Source organism: Phoxinus phoxinus (genome assembly GCF_949152265.1).
Source record: "Phoxinus phoxinus genome assembly, chromosome: 7".
NCBI lineage: Eukaryota > Metazoa > Chordata > Actinopteri > Cypriniformes > Leuciscidae > Phoxinus > Phoxinus phoxinus.
Window position 1 is genome coordinate 12632397 of NC_136882.1, and position 21800 is coordinate 12654196.

Consider the following 21800-nt stretch of genomic DNA (forward strand, 5'->3'; position numbering starts at 1 on the left):
GCTACCTCATCATAACACTGTCAGGAACAATGCAATACTGTAAATAATCCCTCAGTAAAACCCAGTAGGGCTCTGATCATACCGCATTAAATTAAAACATGCCACACATACGCACATGATAGATGCTTAATTCCCTCCCATCGGAATGATGTTTGATTATGTTTAATAATCTGAATCACAACACACTTACCATGTTGCACCACGATTCATGCATGTAATTCCCATAACAATGCCCAGATTTTTGCAGAGCATCTAATGACTGGCAGGATCTTACAATAATATGACAAACCAAGCATGACCACAATATTAGTCATTTATTTAGGATAAATTAATAATTTCTATACAAATAACGTTGCAAAAAAAGAAAAAAAGGTTTGGATGCTTCATACAAAACTCTACAGTGCAATGACACATTTCCAGGATGTGTTTTCAGTTACGGTTTCAGAATATTTGCATATTTTGCTAATACGTTAAACTTTGATTGGAATGTATTTAAATATATGAATGGTGAATAAATTATATAACAACATTGAAAAGTATCAAGATGCTATTCTGCCCTTTTTAGTACTTTTAAATGTAGAAACCAACAGGAATATCCCATTTCAGAGCAAAAACACTTGATGTTTTTGTTCAAATGTCTTTGGACAGCTGAAGTTCAGATTTCAATGAGGGGGCTGCTTAAATAATCTTATAATTCATAAAAGGCAATAAATAAATACAAACAATAATATAAATAAATTACAATGAAATAAAATAAAATAGAAAGAATTGGACACTAAAAGCATACCTAAAAATCTATAAATGGCATTTGCCATAACACAATATCAAACCAAATGGCATTTATTTTAACCTTTTCAAACTAGAAAAAAATGTCACAATTTAAATGATAATAAAACTGGATATATATATATATATAATATTAAGAGAAAGTAGGCTATTGTGACACTATGTATTTGTAAAACATTATTGGATCATATTCATACAGTAGTTACTGTGATGAATTACACCTGTGGTTATTCTGATAGGACACTTGTGTGAACTTCAAACGTTTCAGAAGGTCATAGTGTGTTAGCAGATGTCATTTTGATATCTATGAGATAACATTCAGACATTTTGAAAAGTGTTCAAACTCTTTTTTTGGAGTCCCTGTATTATATCCTGCTGGTGAATCTCTACAATAAACCCACTCACTGCCAACGTCTGGTGTGTATTCTTGCCTGTGGGAAATAATCACACCCCAGTAGAGCATCTGGTTCTTCAGGGTCTACAGGCTGCGGTCTCTTTGGCCATGAACGAGCTGTGGTGCAGACTGGTTTTCACCCTCTTCTCCCTCTGCCGGCGGTTACAGAACCACACGCGGACCACCTCCTTCTCCAGATGGAGACCCTCCGCCATCCGCACGATCTCCTGAGATGATGGCTTGCTCTTCTCCACGAAATTTCTTTCTAAGGCTTCCTTAGCCCCAAGACTGAGAGAGCAAATTAAGAATTAATTAGGCATTAATGAGAGGGAGATGCTGATATAATGGCTTTTGTTTAGTTCGAATTCCCCATTTACCTGATGGTTGTTCTCCGTTTCCGCTTACGCTCATGCATGCCCATCTTCTCATTAAAAAGAGCTGATGGGAGTCGCAAATTAGAGCTAAGCAATCTTAAGTTTTCCTTCAAAACTCTGGGATAATGGCATGGTGGTGGTAAATAAAGAGATAAATAATCCCACTGAGGAGTGTGTTGACTCACCACCGGCTTGCTCGGCCTCCTCCAGCCACTTTGCCAGGATGGACTTGAGCTTGCAGGCGTTTTTGAAGCTGAGCTGCAAGTTCTCGAAGCGGCAGATGGTGGTCTGGCTGAACTCGGAGCCGTGCACAGCCGCCAGTGCTTCACCCACGTTGGTCTGCGTGTAACCTGCCAATCAAAGCTGAACGTTAGGGAAAGTTTTGCTAGTAAGAATGTGCGATTGGTTGTACTGAATGTGCACTTGTAGAGTACTTCAAATCTTAAAAGTAGCCTGTTTTTTTTTAAACGGTACTTGAAGATAATATAATATTAATGGAAAAGAAGGTCAATAAAGGGTTAGTTCACCCAAACTAACGTAGAAATGTGTTGTGTTGATGCGAGAGCAGACGTTGCATGGACGAGAGATCAGCGGTTGGAGATTCATATTTTTTTTAATAAAGTGGTAGGCGTAAATTATGTTTGTTTGTCTTTTGTACAAAGTACTCACGTCGCTTCATGAAATTAAGGTTAAACCACTGGAGTCACATGGATCACTGTAATGATGTCTTTACTACCTTTCTGGGGCTTAAAAGTGGTAGTTGCGGAGAATGTCAATGGAGGGACAGAAAACTCTCAGATTTCATTAAAAAGATCTTCATTTGTGTTTTGAAGATGAACGAACGTTTTACGGGTTTGGAACGACATGAGGGCGAGTCATTTAAAAGTAAAATTTAAAAATATTTTGTCATGCTTTAAAGGAATCCACTTATTTCAAAATGTTGACATACCGTATTAAAGTTGCCATGAAATCAAAATTGAAGTTTTTTGCCATTTTGTATGAATATGTTAGCCTTACTGTTATCTATAAGCTAGTGTGTTCCAAAACAATGACAAACATTCACATTTAGAAGATATACTTTAAGCGTTCAAAACTTGGATATGAATCAATATGGATCAATGATCTTGATGACAATCAGATTTTCTGTCCAATCAAATGCTATCATTGATACATTATAAATAGACGCTGAAGCTGTGGCTAAAATTGGTCATTTGTTCACACATTTACTATTTTCTACATAGTAAATAGCACATAATACACTATATAGGGAGGAAGTATAAATATGCTTTCCATTGGGGCGAATCAAGTTTGGTTTGAATGCTGAGTGTACAGAATACTGTATTTTAAAGCGATATAGAGGAGATTACGAGGAGAAACGGTTCGAGATTAGCTCAACGGCTCTTGCTATTGGCAATTCCAGCACTCACACACATCGTCAACTCATCGCTCCACACAGGCACTTTTCCTACAGCATTCAAGCAGGCTCGGGTAACTCCACTGCTTAAGAAACCGACATTAAACACATCTCTCTTAGAGAATTACAGACCTGTCTCTCTCCTACCATTTATTGCGAAAACACTTGAACGAGTTGCCTTCAACCAAGTATCATCTTTCCTCTCTCTGACCAACCAACTAGATGTAAACCAATCTGGCTTCAAGAAAGGGCATTCAACCGAAACTGCATTGCTGTCAGTCACAGAAGCCCTACGGATCGCAAAAGCTGCCTCCAAATCATCAGTTCTCATTCTCCTGGATCTGTCTGCTGCCTTCGACACTGTGAATCATCAGATCCTCCTTTCCACCCTCTCATCACTGGGCATCACAGGAACTCCTCTCCACTGGTTTGAGTCCTATCTCACAGGAAGGTCCTTCAGGGTCGCATGGAGTGGCGAGGTATCCAAAGCACATCAACTGACTACAGGGGTTCCTCAGGGTTCAGTTTTTGGACCGCTCCTCTTCTCCATTTACACCACATCACTGGGACCCATCATACAGGCACATGGCTTCTCTTACCATTGCTATGCTGATGACACCCAGCTCTACCTCTCATTTCAACCTGATGATCCCACAGCTGCACGTATCTCAAGCTGCCTGGCGGACATCTCGGCATGGATGAAGGAACATCACCTGCAGCTTAACCTGGCAAAGACTGAGCTTCTCGTCCTCCCTGCCAATCCGTCTCTACAGCACGACTTCACTATCCAGCTAGATTCAACTTTAATCACCCCATCAAGGTCGGTCAGAAACCTTGGAGTAACATTTGATGAGCATCTGTGCCCGGTTGCATAAAGCACCTTAAGTTTTTCCCTTAAGTATGACACTTAAGGGGCGATTTCCCCTTACCTAAGAGAATAACTTAAGGGTGTTGCATATAATCTCTTAAACGATTCTCTTAGGTAAGGGAAACATTTAAGTGTTTCACGACAGCGATCCTGGATTCACGTTATAAAAGTCTGTTGTTGCCATAGATACGCAAAACACTAACACAAGCGGGAAATAGCCCCCGCAACCCGGTGAACCACTCTGCTGACAGACGATTTATGAACGTGGAAAACATCTCCCACTATCGTCTGAAAACTCCCAGTTGCAAAAAAACGCAGTGCTATAAGCAGTTGTAACACCGCAGGTAGAGTGGTTGCGATCTGTGACACGGTCAAGGTCGCCGTCTAGTTTGTTAGTGATGTCAAATATTGCGCGTCGATCAAAACGGTATTCATGCAACAATAGGGTTCTCCCTATCCCTAAAAATTCTTCTTGGCACATAATTATCTTCAGCTGGTTCCATAAATTCAGCCATGTCGTCTTATTTTTTGTCCGCGTTACTCTTAAGGTTACGATTTCCAAACCTTAAGTTATACTTAGGGAAATGACCGTTAAGGGGTTTTATGCAACACTTAACGCTTTTTAAGGGATTATTTAAGTGAAAAAAAAGCATTTAAGGGAAATTCTAAGTGTTTATGACGTTTCACTTAAAAAAACAGTTAAGTAACACTTAAGGTTATTTTTCTGCAACACCCTTAGGTTTAAGGGAAACATAAGGGCGAACTTAAGGGAAAATTTCACTTAAGGTGCTTTATGCAACCGGGCACTGACCTTCACAGACCACATCACAAAGACAGCTCGATCATGCAGGTTTGCACTGCACAACATCAGGAAGATCAGGCCCTTCCTAACTGAGCATGCAACACAACTTCTCGCCCAGGCCTTGGTTATCTCTAGGCTTGATTACTGCAATGCTCTTTTGGCCGGTCTTCCATCATGTGCAACTAAACCTCTACAAATGATCCAGAATGCTGCAGCCCGCCTTGTCTTCAACGTGCCCAAAAGGGCCCACGTCACTCCTCTGTTCATCTCCCTGCACTGGCTACCATTCGCTGCTCGCATCAAGTTCAAGGCATTGACGCTTTCTTACAGATCGACCACAGGCTCAGCTCCCTCCTACTTTCACTCCCTCCTACGAGTCTACATCCCTACCAGAAGCCTGCGATCGGTCAATGAACGACGGCTCGTGGTACCATCACAGAGAGCCACAAAATCACTCTCCAGAACGTTCTCATTCACGGTTCCTTGCTGGTGGAATGATCTCCCTACCCTCGTCCGGAATGAAGATTCCCTGACCACATTCAAAAGACAACTGAAAACTCATCTCTTCCGTGAGCACTTGACATAAAAAAAATAAAAATAAATAAATAAATAAACTTCTCTTTAATCCTCCCTTGTTTGGCTTATGCTACTCCGAGCAATGCCAGAACTTTGTATTTTGAGCACTTCTTGCGTTATTTTTGCCTCTTCACGATGACTCGCTTGCTGTAGTCCTCAGTTGTAAGTCGCTTTGGATAAAAGAGTCTGCTTAATGACTAAATGTAAATGTAATTATTTAAAAGGGGGAGGAGCTATGATATGCCCCGCCCTGTCTTCCTGTTTCAGTGGAAATTACTCTCACAACTGATTTTAAAACTCTAATGTGTTATGCTTACATTTACATTGTACATTACTAAATTGCAACTTCACCATTACAACTGTGTTTAGTTCACAATTAAATATGTTATTCATTAAGATTGTATTTTTAATCTTCTTAATAAGTACTCTGTAGCTGCAACAGTTGAGTTAATGAAGTGTTTTTCGGTTAATCAAATGCATCAATTTTAAGTACACAAACTGGGACGCATCAAATGTTTATTGTGTTTTTATGTGCAGTTAGAGGTGGATGATAGCTTTATAATAATAGATCACTACAGAAATAATTTTATCTAATATCAACTAGCCAAACAAACTAAACTGGTTTGATATAAACTAATCAAAATATGTTGCTTATGGGAAACGACATTCAACACGGTCCAGCTTAAAAGACAAACCTAGTTTGATCCTCCTGAGTTTGAAGTCATTAGCAAACTTCTCCAGTTCCCGGATCTGAGGCGAGTCCATATCGGGGGGCTCTTCCAGGGGCCGGCTCTTCCTGCGCAGCTCCTGCTTGATGTCCCCTAGAGAGGGTTCATCCGTGAGCAGGGCCTGGGGCAGCGGCTGGAAGCTGTGGGTCAGGGCACACGAGCCCCCGCCCAAACCGTGCTCGGGGAACTTATAGAGGCGTGGAGCCAGAGCTCCTGCGGGACAGTGGGACAGACATGACGGAATAATGACTCTTCATATCTCAGGATATCAGTTATTACAACGACTACAAAGGAAAACTGTATTGTGAATTAATTTATTTTCTAAACACCAACAGGTTCATTCAGCCAAATGCATTTTTTTTTTTGTAAAGTTTTATAATGTGCAATTGTGCATGGGTTACTCCATTGACACTTTTCTTTTTTTTGCCATATTTATGTTAGTGAGATCTGTCAGGTGTTGGGGACATTGCTGTTATGCAGTTCATTTTAAAAATTAATATCTGTTGTGAAAATTATATAATAAAGTGCTGGCTTTAGGAATGTTATTGGAATATCTATTGAAAGTGATATAAGAGACACGGATTTAACCTTTGAAATATTTCAATTAGAGAAAGAACAAAAACTCCTGTTATAGCCTATATATTAATAAACGTTTTACCTCTATTCACCCTCATCTAATTGTGATATTGTGATGATTTTCATATATATATATATATATAATGTTTTTGAAAGAAGTCTCTGATGCTCATCAAGCCTGCATTCATAAAAATAAATAAAACTAATATTGTGAAATATTATTACAATTTAAAATAATGTTTTTCTATTTTAATATACTTCAAAATGTAATTTATTTCTGTGAAGCAAAGCTGAATTTTCATCAGCCATTTTTTACTTTTTAATATACTGTTCTTTTATTCATCAATGAATCCTGAAAAAAAGCATCACAGGTTCTAAAAAAATACTGTAATTCAAATTTTGGTTTAACACAAACCAAATTCAGCTTTGCATCACAGAAATACATTTTAAAGTTCAATTATTTAAAATTTAAATACTATTTCACAATATTACTGTTTTTCTGTATTTTTGATTTGAGGCTTGATGAGTATAATAGACTTCTTTAAAAAACATACATTTTTTTATTTTTTACAAATTATTGTATTAGTTAGGCCTATAGACTTACAGGGATATAGAACAAGTCCCAATGGGCTTTATGCACAGCTGCACTACTTCCTGAACTTTAGCCAGCTCCTTTGTTTCCTGTCTGCCATTATTGGACAAACTGATTAATCCAGGTGTGCCTGACCAACAACAATAATCAGACACACCTGGATTAATCCGTTTGTCCAATAATGGCAGACAGGAAACAAAGGAGCTGGCTGAAGTTTGGGAAGTAGTGCAGCTGTGCATAAAGCCCATTTTCTATCTTTACAATAACAATAAATAGATCTGCGTCTCCCTCTAGTGGCGGGATGTTTTCAGTGCATCACATGGCACTGTGATCAGATTTAGCCTCGGTTGAATTCAGTAACGGCAAATTCTAATTACACAGAGCATGAAGAATATTCATGCTGAATATATATGGGTCAGTGACGTTTTAGAATTTCAAAACAGTAAAAAAATAAAAATGAAAGGACAAATTAAATATAGCATTTTTTGTGTAAATCTATGTGTATATTTTTTGTTTTTATTAGTGCCCTTTATAAAAAATAACAATATATGACATTTTAATGTGTTTCTTTGTATACAGTCCTTGAAAATGTCATAAGGTAAAACGAAGTGATTTTTAGAAATAAATTAAATTTGATATTCATGACACAGTTAAATACAACCATGAATGTAATAGTTGATCTGTAAGTATTCTATAACAAGTTGCAAAATGTAAACACCTACACCACAAATACTAAATATTTAGTTTTTTAACAACTTCAGCATGTCATCTATGGACATTTGTTCTATTTTTTTTAAAGAAATTAGTCAAAAATGCCTTGATGTTATATATATATGTATATCATACTAGCTCTCCTCCATTATTTTCATGAACCATGTAAACAAACAAAGTATTTATTTTTATTTATTTTAAAATGCAATGTTTTACCATATGACATATTTTGTTTTACCGTATGACATAGTACAATTTCAATGTTTCATTGCATTTTTAATGTAATAAATACATGTAGGCCAATTCAAAATGATTTCAAAGAAACACAAGGCGTCTCAAGTGAACCTTTTATTAACAGTAGAATATATTTACCAACACATGAATATTTATTTTAGTCAACTCAACTCTCTTTCAGTACAAGGAACACATAGGACGTGCTATATGTAATACATGACAATATCATTCAGATTTACAACAGTGAGATAACTTGTGAAAAATTCAGTTTTTAACATTTAGTTTAAAAAGAACAGTAAGGGTTCATGGGAGTTTGCCCAACCAATCCACATGTGCCGTGTGGATTTGGAGAAGGCATTCGACTGTGTCCCTCGAGGCGGCCTGTGGAGGAGCTCCGGGAGTATGGGGTCCAGGGTCCTTTGCTAAGGGCTGTCCGGTCCCTGTACGATCGAAGCAGGAGCTTGGTTCGCATTGCCGGCAGTAAGTCAGACTTCTTCCCGGTGCATGTTGGACTTCGGCAGGGCTGCCCTTTGTCACCGGTTCTGTTCATAATTTTTATGGACAGAATTTCTAGGTGCAGCCAGGGGCCGGAGGGTGTCAGGTTCGGGGACCACACGATGTCGTCTCTGCTCTTTGAGGATGATGTTGTCGTGTTGGCCCCTTCAGACCAGGAGCTTCAGCATGCACTGGGACGGTGTGCAGCCGAGTGTGAAGCGGCTGGGATGAGAATCAGCACCTCCAAATCCGAGGCCATGGTCCTCAGTCGGAAAAGGGTGGCTTGCCTACTTCAGGTTGGTGGAGATTTCCTGCCTCAAGTGGAGGAGTTCAAGTATCTTGGGGTCTTGTTCACGAGTGAGGGAAGGATGGAACGGGAGATTGACAGACGGATCGGTGCAGCTTCTGCAGTAATGCGGTCGGTGTACCGGTCTGTCGTCTCGATTTACCGGTCAATCTACGTTCCTACTCTCACCTATGGTCATGAGCTGTGGGTCATGACCGAAAGGACAAGATCCCGGACACAGGCGGCCAAAATGAGCTTTCTCCGCAGGGTGGCTGGGTTGATCCCTCAGAGATCGGGTGAGGAGCTCGGTCACTCGGGAGGAGCTCAGAGTAGAGCCGCTGCTCCTCCACATCGAGAGGGGTCAGCTGAGGTGGCTCGAGGATCTGTTCCCACCAGGAGGAGACCCCGGGGAAGACCTAGGACACGCTGGAGAGACTATGTCATCATATACTCTCACAGTTATACCTTTCCCTCCTCTTGGCTAGGTTCTCCTCTCTAGATGCAGGATCTGCCCTTAGCTTTGCACGGAAATGTGCACTCCTCTCCTTACTAGAAAGAGACATCTGTAATAATGTGAAAAAATGCTTAAAATAGGCAGAAATATATTATATATGTTAATATTAATTCATATTAGTTGTACAAACTATATATGTGATATAACAATTAAGAAATAACTAAATAATTCAGTTAAATGCTCTGTGTCATATGGTATAACAACATGTCATACGGTAAAATCGTTTGTCTGTATGACATTTCTTGTTTGCCCTTATGACAGTTTCATGCTTTGTCATTTATAACAGGCAGTTGCTTGGCCACCTCCTTCCACCTTTACCATTAACCTTGATTTTTAAACTTTATATTTCACCTGTAAATCAATATATTTTCACATTTTAAATGTATTAAACCCTTTTTTGACGTTTGACCATATGACACCCAAATCTGTGACACATGGTAACACTTGGAAAAGGTGAAATTACCTCAAATGTAGGAGCAAAATCTTAAACTTACCTTCAACTTGGCTGGTCTTCAGGGGGTCCTCTGAGTGATGTCATCCAATGTCACATGACTTAAGTCATTAATATTCAGTTCCAAAATGGCTTTTAAACTTTGTTTTACCGTATGACATAGAGAAAATGTGTCTTTGCGGAACAATTTGTTTTAGATACTAATGACATTCCTTAAAGGTCTATCTTACTGATACTTTAATATGCTTTTCTTAAGACTTGAAAAAATATGCCAAATGAAAAATTTTATCATTTTGAAACATTTTTAATAATTTTAAATGCAATTGTCTTAAATAACTTTAAGTGAATTCCGTTTGACCGTATGACATTTGACCACATTAATAGTCTAAAAGTTACCTATTTTTGAAATTTTCACACAATTGTGAACAGTGAGGAGGACAAATGATGTGAGATTAAAACATATATATAATTTTAAACCTATTTTATATAAATATATAATATTTATTGCTCCTGGAAGTGCAAATCAGTGCGGCACGTCACTGACCCATATATAGAGAACTAAGGCAAAAAAAGTGACATGGGTGTTTTTCTTAACAATAAGGAAGGATCTCTTCTGTATGCAGTAGCCTACTGAGTAGAACTGTTAGCCCATTTCTTGCTACAAACACTAGATGGAAGCATAAACAAAAGGATATTACCTGGTAATGTAAATGCTCTCTTTCCTAATAGAGGCAGAATATGGCACCACACGCGCTGCAGTTATTGTCACTGACTATTTGTATTCTGTTGATAGCCTAAACCTAAATCATGTATTCTTCTCACTGTCTCTGAACTTTTAAAACCGGTAACGTTACGTGTGGCTGTTCTGTTTCTCGACAGGAGTGTTTGTCGTGTCATGTCAAGTGTTTGAAGGTTTGAGCAGCACAGGTTGAGGTTGTACCTTGCAGTGAACTGTTGACCATGTTGGCATGAGGAACACTGCAGGTCTGCAGGATGCGGGTCTGAGAGATGCTGGCAGAGAGCATTTCCTGTGCTGGAGACACACACACACTGTATTTCTGTGTGTGTTTTATGATGCGCGATAATAATACACAAGAACAGAAGAGCAATACTTCTCTTAGTTGCGTAAGTTGTGCGTAAGTTGACGTACCCGTCATCATGCCGTAGGTGGTCTGCTGGTTGCTATAGTGACACGGGGGCATCGGGTAGTGCAGGCTCGCTGTCGCGTTACTCAGAGCGGAAGTGGACAGATGCATGTGAGAGCGTTTGGATGACTGGACCAGTGGGAGACCTGAGTGCACTAAACAATACACTAATATCAGTGAGACAGACATCACACACACACACACACACACACACACACACACACACACACACGTACACACACACACACACACACACACACACACACACACACACACACATGTAGATAGATAGATAGATAGATAGATAGATAGATAGATAGATAGATAGATAGATAGATAGATAGATAGATAGACAGACAGACAGACAGACAGACAGACAGACAGACAGACAGACAGACAGACAGATAGATAGATAGATAGATAGACAGACAGACAGACAGACAGACAGACATAAGATAGGCAGACAGACAGATATAAGATAGATAGATAGATAGACATACAGACAGATAGATAGATACACAGACAGACAGATATATAGATAGATAGATAGATAGATAGATAGATAGATAGATAGATAGATAGATAGATAGATAGATATACAGACAGACAGATATATAGATAGATAGATATACAGACAGACAGACAGACAGATAGATAGATAGATAGATAGATAGATAGATAGATAGATAGATAGATAGACATAAGATAGATAGACAGACAGACAGATATAAGATAGATAGACAGATATAAGATAGATAGATAGACAGACATAAGATAGACAGACAGACAGACAGATATAAGATAGATAGACAGATATAAGATAGATAGATAGATAGATAGACAGATATAAGATAGATAGATAGATAGATAGATAGATAGATAGATAGATAGATAGATAGATAGATAGATAGATAGATAGACATAAGATAGATAGACAGACAGACAGACAGATATAAGATAGATATATAGATAGATAGATAGATAGATAGATAGATAGATAGATAGATAGATAGATAGATAGATAGACAGACATAAGATAGATAGACAGACAGACAGACAGACAGATATAAGATAGATAGATAGACATGTAGATAGATAGATAGATAGATAGATAGATAGACGTGTAGATAGATAGATAGATAGATAGATAGATAGATAGATAGATAGATAGATAGATAGATAGACATGTAGATAGATAGATAGATAGATAGATAGATAGATAGATAGATAGATAGATAGATAGATAGATAGATAGATAGATAGATAGATAGATCGATAGATCGATAGATCGAACGACAGACAGACAGACAGATCTATATACATATTGTGTGCGTGCATAGTACAATATATTGAAAATAATACAAAAAAACAAACTTCTTCTCTGATTGAAACAGAGCTGTGTAAAGAGCAACTGATTACTCTAAACTGGTCAAAGAAGCGCTTCCACATTTCCTGAACCTCACAGTCTCGTCTCTGCCTAAGGTGACATTTACACAAATCATTCATTATAGCAGTAGCCTAATAATGAACTCCAGATTGTATAATTTCTTCCTTCATCAAATGCCTCTGAAAATAAAATTAAACTCGTTTAATGAAGGAAAGCAGGTATGTAAATACGGATAATAGTTCTTAATATGTGCAGTGACCTCCGGCTGAGAGCTGAGCAGAACATTCAATTGAGTTTCATTGAGATCAGAGTAAAGCTGTGGGTGGTAATCAAACTCTTTCTGAGAAGAACAACCTCCACGATGATCTCCGCATACTGGCACGTGTAGTGCACGAAGTCTTGCCATTGAATCCGCGTTTTGATCCCTTATTAAAAACACAGTGGTTTACTCCATCACGAGTGTCAGAAGTTAAACGTTCAGATACATTAACAGCCACATTATGATAAATAGCCCTTCAAAACGATCAGATCTCCACATACTCTGACATTCAGGCTTCACTTTCTGCAGGTGGAAGCGCGGCCGAGTTAACAGAGGTCGCGTGTGTATGAATAGAAATGCCAAAACATTTCAATTGGAGAGTTTCGCATCTTCTGGCTCAGAGCTCGAGTTAAATGACACAGTTTTAGTAATTATGCACAAGAACTATGATTTATATGGCAAACAATGAGGAGAGATTTGACGCAATGCATTGAGTTTCTGACGAGACTTTAATGCTCTCTCGCGTGTGAGCAAAACTGGGACGAAAATAAGTACCCGATAATTTAGCAATCAACATGTCAAAGTAATAATATGTCTACTTTGATAATTATCTACGGAGAAGTAACAGCTGTGCAAATTGAGCTGATTATGATTTATTTAAACAAATTACTGTTTGTCTTGGCAGTCGCTTATATGGAGGCTGTGAGCGGCGTCGCCAAAAACATCCAAATGCGCACTTTCAAAACTTTGGGGTCAGTCATTTAATTTTGAGAGAAATTAATACTTTTATTCAGCAAGGACCTTTTAAATTGATCAAAAGTGAGTGTAAAGACATTTATAAATTATATTCCAAATAAATCTTGTTCTTTTGAACTTTATATTCATCAAAGAATCCTGAAATAATCATGGTTTCTACAAAAATATTAAGGAGCACAACTGTTTTCAACATTGATAATAATAGGAAATGTTTCTTGAGCAACAAATCATCATATAATAATTATTTCTGAAATATCATGTGACATTGATGACTGGAGTAATGATGATGAAAATACAGCTTTACATCACAGAAATAAATTACATTTTAAAATATATAACAATAAAAAAAAGTTATTTTAAATTGTAATCATATTTCCCATTATTACTGCTTTTATGTATTCTGATCAAATAAATGCTGCCTTGGTGAACAAAGAACAAAGGAGACAAAGGATAAATGAGTGTTTCTGATATAAAAAGACATTGGTCAATGCATTATACTTTTGATTTGGTGATATTTTTCCGAAAGTATTTCCCCTGGGAAAGGGAGATGCGATCTCAGGAAAGGTCAGTTCCTCAGTGAGAGTCAGACAGACGGTGAGTGATGACAGCAGTCGGGACTGGAGATAATAACAAATAATATGACAACTTTAGGGTCATATAGACTAGGTCAAAAGGACATTCGCTCATAGTCCAGTCTCTCTCCTTTCTCACCTTGCTCTTGTTCTCGTTTAAAAAAAAAAAAAAATCCTCTCTATGGGAGGTATTCCCACTGGACAAATGCTGTCATCTCAGATTTGAGGCTGATCTACAAAAAGTTCAACTTTATAACTTATTGGACCAACTTTTTTTCAAATAAAAAAGGGACAGTCGAGAAATGTATAATCTCAAAGAAACTCTTTTTCAAATAAATGCTGTTCTTTTGATACTTTCTATTCATCAAAGAATCAACAAAAAGTGTCGGTTCCCACAGAAATATTAACACTGATAATAATAAGAGATGTTTCCAATCAAGCATATGATTTCTGAAGGATCATGTGACACTGAAGACTGGAGTTATGATGCTGAAAATGCAGCTTTTCATCACAGGAATAAATTAAATTTTAACATATAAAGTTAAAGTTAAATCTGTAAATTATGCATAATAACATGCAACTAAACCTAAACCTAAACCAAACCCCAATCCTAACTCTAACCCTTTAGGAAGTACATGTTGTTACTTATTATGACTCAGTTATGTATAATGTAACACGAACACCTTAAAATAAAGGGTTACACTTTCTTTTAAGGTGTCTTTGTTACACTGTAATTATACATTTAAGCCAATTTAAATAGCAAAATCAAGTACTTTAGAATTAGGGTTAGTTGCATGTAATTATGCATAATTTATAGTATTACAATAGTAATAAATATGTAACGTGTAACAATGACACTGTAAAATAAAGTGTTACCAAATAAAATTTAACCCAATTTAATTTTAAATTGTGATCAATTTGCATAATATTACTGAATTCACTGTAATAAAAAAAAGTTGGTTTAACTTAAAAAAGCAAGTTACCTTGTTGCCTTAAAATTTTGAGTTCGTTGTAATTAAAAATGTGAGTTAATACAATGAAGAAGAATGGTTTAATAAACAGAAGCTCAAAATAGTATGTTATCTTCACACATTAGTTATCGAAGTTGATTTGACAAAAGATAAAAAGTTGTGATAGCAAATCATGAAAATATTTTTTTACAGTGTTGTTGTTGTTTTTTGGCAAACATAAGACTTCTTTCAACAACATTTAACAATCTTACAGAACCCAAACTTTAAAACGGTGTAGTGGTTTTGTATCAAATTCAAACTTGTCTTGTCTCAAAATCATAATACAAAAAAAAAAGAAAAAAAAATCAACATTGAAACGTACTATGAACTGCATAGGCTCAACAATATGCAAAAATTGCACCCAGTATTGCATTAGTATTATCACCAAATGCCAGGTGGATTTGCACAAAAATACTGTACAGTTAGACACCAACAACACAAGTCAATAAGATTACTTATTAGCTATCCTAACTACGCTCCATTATACAGTCAGTTGTATTGTATTATTAGCATCACGCATTGTTTTCAACCAGCGGTTGAGCACCTCTATGCTAGCATGAGATGTACCTGGAGGGCCCATGTTGGCATGGCTGGTGACGGGCAGACAGTCTGCGGCTCCGCTGTGGTGCATGAGCAGCGAGTCTCCGCTCAGAGTCGCGAAGGCGTCGCTGGTGCTGAAGGCCTGGCAGGTCATGACTCTAGACGGTGTGTGTCCTGTCTAACGCACCTGTGTGACACGAGCGGGGCGTGTGCAGGTATTTAAGCGGAGCCCCCTCGGACCCCCTCATCCATGTTAATAAGCTCTTGCTCTATAGGCACAGCTCTGGTAATCAGGCCAAAGAGGTGCAATCTGATACTGTCCATTTCCACTGTGTGTGGCTTCCAACAAACACCAGTGAACCGCGGCTTATGAGACTTAAGAGTAATTAGCCATTCCAGAATGTGTTTCCATTTACATTTCAGATGCAACGAGGGAGCGAGCCTGATTGCATAAATATGGAGTTATCATCAAATAAGACATTTTTGTGCATGAGAATTTAAAATATATGATATTACTGGCTTTATAGAATTAAACCACAGTATTATAGTTTTCTTCAAGTTTTTCCAAGGCGCACATCAATATGTATAAATCATTTTATATTTGTATACAGTGTTGGGGAAGTTACTTTTACAAAGTAATGCATTACAATATTGTGTTATGGAAAGTAATGTGTTACAATACTTTTGTGTTACTTTTTCTCATCTTGGCTGTGCTGTTTGTTTGTTCGTTTTCTGTTTTTGGCTAAAGTAAAGGCCCTTTCACACCAAAAGTGAAATTAATAAGCCTCAGGATGAAGGAAATGCAAATTCACGTCTGTACAGTGTGATTTCTCTTAACACGGGGACAGGAGAGCTGTCAGTCAATAGATGAGAGGACAAAGAAACTTGCGTTATACTTATTTGAAAAAGTTACTGAAAAATGTAACACTGGTTTATAAACATGTAGTAAACAGGTGAAGCTCGAAAAATGTGAATATCGTGCAAAAGTTCATTTATTTCAGTAATTCAACTTGAAAGGTGAAACTAATTCATTATATAGACTCATTACATGCAAGGTGAGATATTTCAAGCGTGTATATGTTATAATTTTGATGATTGTGGCTTACAGCTTAAAACCTTTTCACAATATTCTTATTTTGAATTTGGGGTTTTCATAAGCTGTAAGCCAAAATGATCAAAATCATAACAAATAAAGGCTTGAAATATCTCACTTTGCATGTAATGAGTCTATAAAATATATTAGTTTCACATTTTAAGTTGAATTACTGAAATAAATGAACTTTTGCACAATATTCGAACTTTTCGAGTTTCACCAAATCACATTGTTTTTTTATTCAAAATTAAGATTTTTCAATAAAATTATACATGCAATACTCTATGTTAGCCAAAACACTGATTTGATATTTATTTTCTTTATTATTATAAATTATTGAATTTAATTGTTTTGTGTTTCATTATTGTTTTACCGTTTTAATTTTGCTGAATGCCTATTGCTGAACGTCAATGCTAATCTTATTTTCTTGAAGCCATTGGTGGAATTATAATGATCATTATTATTATTTCTTTATTCTTTTTTTTAAAGACTTTAAGATACATACAACATTTTTAATAACCAAAAAGCTTTTTTTTTTTCTTTTTTTTTTTTCGAAACTGTGCTCAGATGGTTGTTTTTGAGCACAAATATTTCATGTAGTTTCTCAATTAATGTGAGGTCATAAAAAAACAATTTCAAAGTCATTTTAGATTAATTAAAGCATGTCAAAATGCTGATGAATCACAACTGCTTGAATTTTCCTGTCAACATTCAAACACAAATTATTTTATTTCTTACCACACACACAAAAAGAGAAGATGTTTATCTCAAGCTTATCAACTGTCAGTGTGATATATTCACTTTGGCTTGATTCCACATGATGGATGTTTACTTGACCGGTGTGTATAGCCGGCCATCTGGTCACTGGTCAATTAGTTTTTGTTGCATTTGTGCTGGCACATTCATGTGTTTGCTAATATAAGCCTCAAAAGCCCTAGTCTTGAGACGGAGATGTTAGAACTTGCTTTATTTGTGATCATCTAAGTCACCGTGAGCAGGTGTCTGTCTGCAGGCTCTCTGAGGCTCAGGTACAGCACAATACTTCAGATCAACACAACATGGCGAGCCTTCCTGGTTTGTGTCTGAATGACAAAGTAATCGCCTGAAGACTATTCTCCCTTTCCGTGCTGAGGAAGACGCAGTTAATTTTTCTAACAGAGTTGGTGTTAGTGGCAGTCTGTGTTCTCACACTGATAAATCAGGGCTGGAGAAATGTAAATCATTTGGGTCTCAGTCATGAATTTACATGATGAAAATGCGCCACCGCGCTTGAATCCGATGTGGCATCCGCGTGGGGACATTTTCCGCCTCACACTCCCCTCACGCAAAACCCCAGATAATGAGGATTCCTATTAAGATCACTGTATTTATCCAGCAGTATTTCACCATACAAGGTGACTGCACCCTATGAGACGCCGTGTTTGCTAGTGATTTTATCATGGGAGATTCAGGATTTAATCACTGTTAATAACCTGAATAAACAGTTATTAACACGAAGTAACATAGTTTGTTGGTCTATAGTCTAACTAAGTAGTGAGCAGAGGTGTAAAGTCCAGGGATCAGAAAGTAAAAGTCCTGCCACATGTTTATTCCACCCATGAACTCAGCCGCTGTTTTCACTAATTAGGTATATCTCCTGCCTGAAAAACTGTGCTAATTAGCATATCCAGGTGTTAATCCAACAAAATACTGAGGAGGACTTTTACTTTCTGAACCTGGACTTTACACCGCTCTGGTAGTGAACAAACAGCTCATCCAATTTAGAGTCTGTTCTATAAAGACTTCTTTTGATGCAAGCAATAAAATAAACTATGTAAACTGTGTCCTCACAACTCTCAGAGTGTTTGTCATGTTAATGGATAAGACACATGGCAGAACAGATCTGCTATACACAGCTGCTGTTTTTACTGCTGCAGAGTAAGAACAGGACTTGCTACTGCAGCCCGATCTCATCCCAAGGCGTCATATACTGACGCTTTTGACAAATCGTCTACATCCAACGCACATGGCACCCTTTAGCGTCAATATGAGACGCAGATAGATATGGGCCAGAAGGCGCCTCCTAGCGGTCTAACCCTAACCCTACCCCAGACCTAAACCCAACCATAACCGAACAAAGCTCTGTGCGTGTCATATTGACGCTAAAGGGTGCCATGTGCGTTGGATGTAGACGATTTGTCAAAAGCGTCAGTATATGACGCCCAAGGATGAGAATGCGTTGGCTACTGCCAATACACACACAACACGCTGTGAGCAAGACATGCTGCTGCTGTACAATATAGCGTACATGAATGACCCGTAGCAGATCTATACAGGTGGAGCTGGGGAAGGTGGAGGGTTTCTGAAAGCAAATGCTGCTACAGAAAATGCTGACAGAGTATTTGAAGCTCATTGGTTACTGAAACGGCAGGAGTCCTATAGACCTTATGTGCCAGTGAAACGAGGACGCAGCATCTTTACAATATTGTCTTTGAACTTCCGTTTTTGCGGTCGCTCTATGTCTCTATGGCATCGCTGTCCAGGAGTAATTAGCTTTTGAAGTGGATTTACTTAATATAAAGTAAACGAAAGTTATCATTAGGATATGTTTGATGTCGAAGCAGATGCCTTAACAAATGTCAGTTGACCAGGAAGATTTTAAAACGAGCCGTTCATTCATAAATACGCAACACCGCTGTGAAAATACAGACCGGAAGACACAAGACAACGAGCGCAGAGCTGAAAAGGGGCGTGGCTACACAAGGTCTATATGGAGAATGATATGATTGCAAGTAGATTGAGTTAAAGGGATACTTCAGGATTTAGCATTAAGCTTTGTATCAGTAGAAAACCTGAAGTATTTTCAAATTACCGTGCTTCCCTCCCTCATATCCCCCTGAGACGAGAGATTTATGTATTTTTTGTCTGTAAAAAGCCATTTTGCGTCGGAGGATATTTTGGCCAGAGGCTAGAGACTACAGCCAATAGTAGGAGCTAGTCCCGCATGTTTTCAACCCGCCCATAGAGGGTGGGATCTCACTCACAGAATGTACACCGTAAAAAAAATCTAACCTCGCCAACTCTAAATTTTCCAGTAACTGGTCACATCTAAATTTTTCAATTGGCCCAAGTAAAATTCTGCTAATTAAATTGTATCAATTTGCTAAATTTCACTTGGGCCAATTGAAAATTTTAGATGTGACCAGTCACTAGAAAATTTTGAGTTGGGGAGGTTAGAATTTTTTACAGTGTAGCCTACACATAGTGTCAGCCATCTTTTTTTGGAAGCTAAGCTAACAGGCTCTTGTTCTGTGGAGAAAGCTGAGTAGTAAGGGTGACCATACGTCCTCTTTTTCCCAGACATGTCCGGCCGTCGAGATCGTCCAAAATGTCCGGGATTCGGCTTTTGCTTTCTGCAGTCGCCATTCATTGTTTACATGCACACCTTTTGTTTCAATCTAACTGAATTCATTCCGATTGGTGAATCTGAACGTAGTGTTTACATGAACGCTAAACAAGTGATCGGTTGATGTATGAAAATTCCCGCTCCTCCGTGAGAGATACAAGACCGGTGCGTCTCACGGGTGCCGCTCATCAGTACCGCGTGGTACTGGTGCCACATGGCCACGTAGGGCAGTGAAGGCAGTGAAGCAAGTGCATTCTGGGAGTTCTTGTCTTTCATCCACATGAGCCACAAATACATTTTCTGGCTTCTCTCAGAAGGCTCCAAATTCAAAAATAATTTCACATTTTTACTACATAAATGACCCATTTTAAACACACATTCATCTTTACAGAGGTGAAGTATCCCTTTAAGGACCATCAGCTATTATAGAGTTTCATGACAGAACTTTCTATACCTATTATAGTTTTTTTCAATATTTTGAATTAGGTTTTATTTTTATATTTTCCATTTTTATTTTAAATTTAGTCTAAGGTTTTGTAATTTTGTTGTGTTTTGTCATTTTTAATAGTGTCTTTTGGGGCCCAAGCCCCTATTGTAAATGTTATTTTTCTTCATCTTTATTTTTTAATGTCTTTTTTTGTTTGTTAATTACATCAATTTTATTCATTATAATTTAAGTACTAATCATTTGTCATTTACACCTCAGGTGATTGGCTGAAAAACGTCTGTTGTCCCATGAGTCCCATGTAAAGATGACCAATGTGTGTGTGTGTATATATATATATAGACATTGCCATTGAGAAGAATGCTAACATGGGTATTGGAGAAACCCTTAGCGGAAACAAACGCTGTATTCTGTGAGCCACAAAAGTCACACTTTCTGGGGAATTACAAGAAATTGTGCATAATATGCAGAGATTTTAACATCAAAATAATTACAAATTAACAATTTGATTAAAGTTTTTTCCAACACACTAAAATGACATGCACAGCACAATTATTTCAGAGAGCAAAACCTCTTCTCAAGTCTCCAAAAGTCTAAACTTTACACACATTTTGCGATTTAAAATGGCACTTTTTAAATGCACTGAACACGGTTCTCTGCATAAGACACAACAATCTGACATAAAGTCACATGTTCATTTCCCATTTCAAAACACTGCCATTCAAAATGACTCTACATGAGCTACTTGGCCAATACATGTGCCACCTGGCCAAACACCTCAATGGTTAATTGTTAACACTTCAATCAGGATGTAAGCACTATGAAAAGACTAATTTATTATTTTTCTTGCCTCTTTTTAAATATATATATATATATATATATTTTTTTTTTTCTGCAATTTTCTTTTTCAGTTTACTGTTTTTTGTGAACATATTTTTGTTCAGTCCAATGTAAATATATGTGAATATGTTGCACTGTCGTGTTTGGTGAAAAACATATTTCAACAGCATGTGTGTGTATCTGCAAATATGTCTGTGCATGTGACCAATCTGAATACTTTTTTTCTACAATTTGAACTATTTTAGTATTATGGCAAAGCATGAAGATGAGAGTGCAAAAATCTGGTAATATGAATGAAGTGTGTGCCATTTCATGCAAACGTTTGATTTTGATAATGCTATATGGAGTTTTGGTTGCAGTGCTTCACTTTGCAGGATATATGAGGTATTTTGCAGTTTGGGTTTGTGGTTTTGTGAATTGTGTTGAGTATTTCGATAAAACCAGCCTAATTTGCAAATTGTGTGTTAGCAATTGGAAAAAACAGTAAAGCATGAATGGTTGAAATTTTAAATGAATGCAGGTATACATACTATTATTTAAAATAATGTTGTATTATAAAAATAAAAC

General features: G+C 37.4%; 1 protein-coding gene across 1 annotated transcript; it reads right to left on the reverse strand.

The window, feature by feature from the left end:
* Positions 1 to 1257: 1257 nt before the first annotated feature.
* Positions 1258 to 15624, reverse strand: pou1f1 (POU class 1 homeobox 1; the record flags this gene model as incomplete). Its single annotated transcript, XM_079617819.1, has 7 exons — positions 1258 to 1468; positions 1558 to 1618; positions 1740 to 1904; positions 5910 to 6155; positions 10742 to 10834; positions 10952 to 11101; positions 15498 to 15624. The coding sequence occupies 7 exons, from the start codon at positions 15622 to 15624 to the stop codon at positions 1258 to 1260; spliced, it is 1053 nt and encodes a 350-aa protein (XP_079473945.1).
* Between the last annotated feature and the right edge of the window lie 6176 nt (positions 15625 to 21800).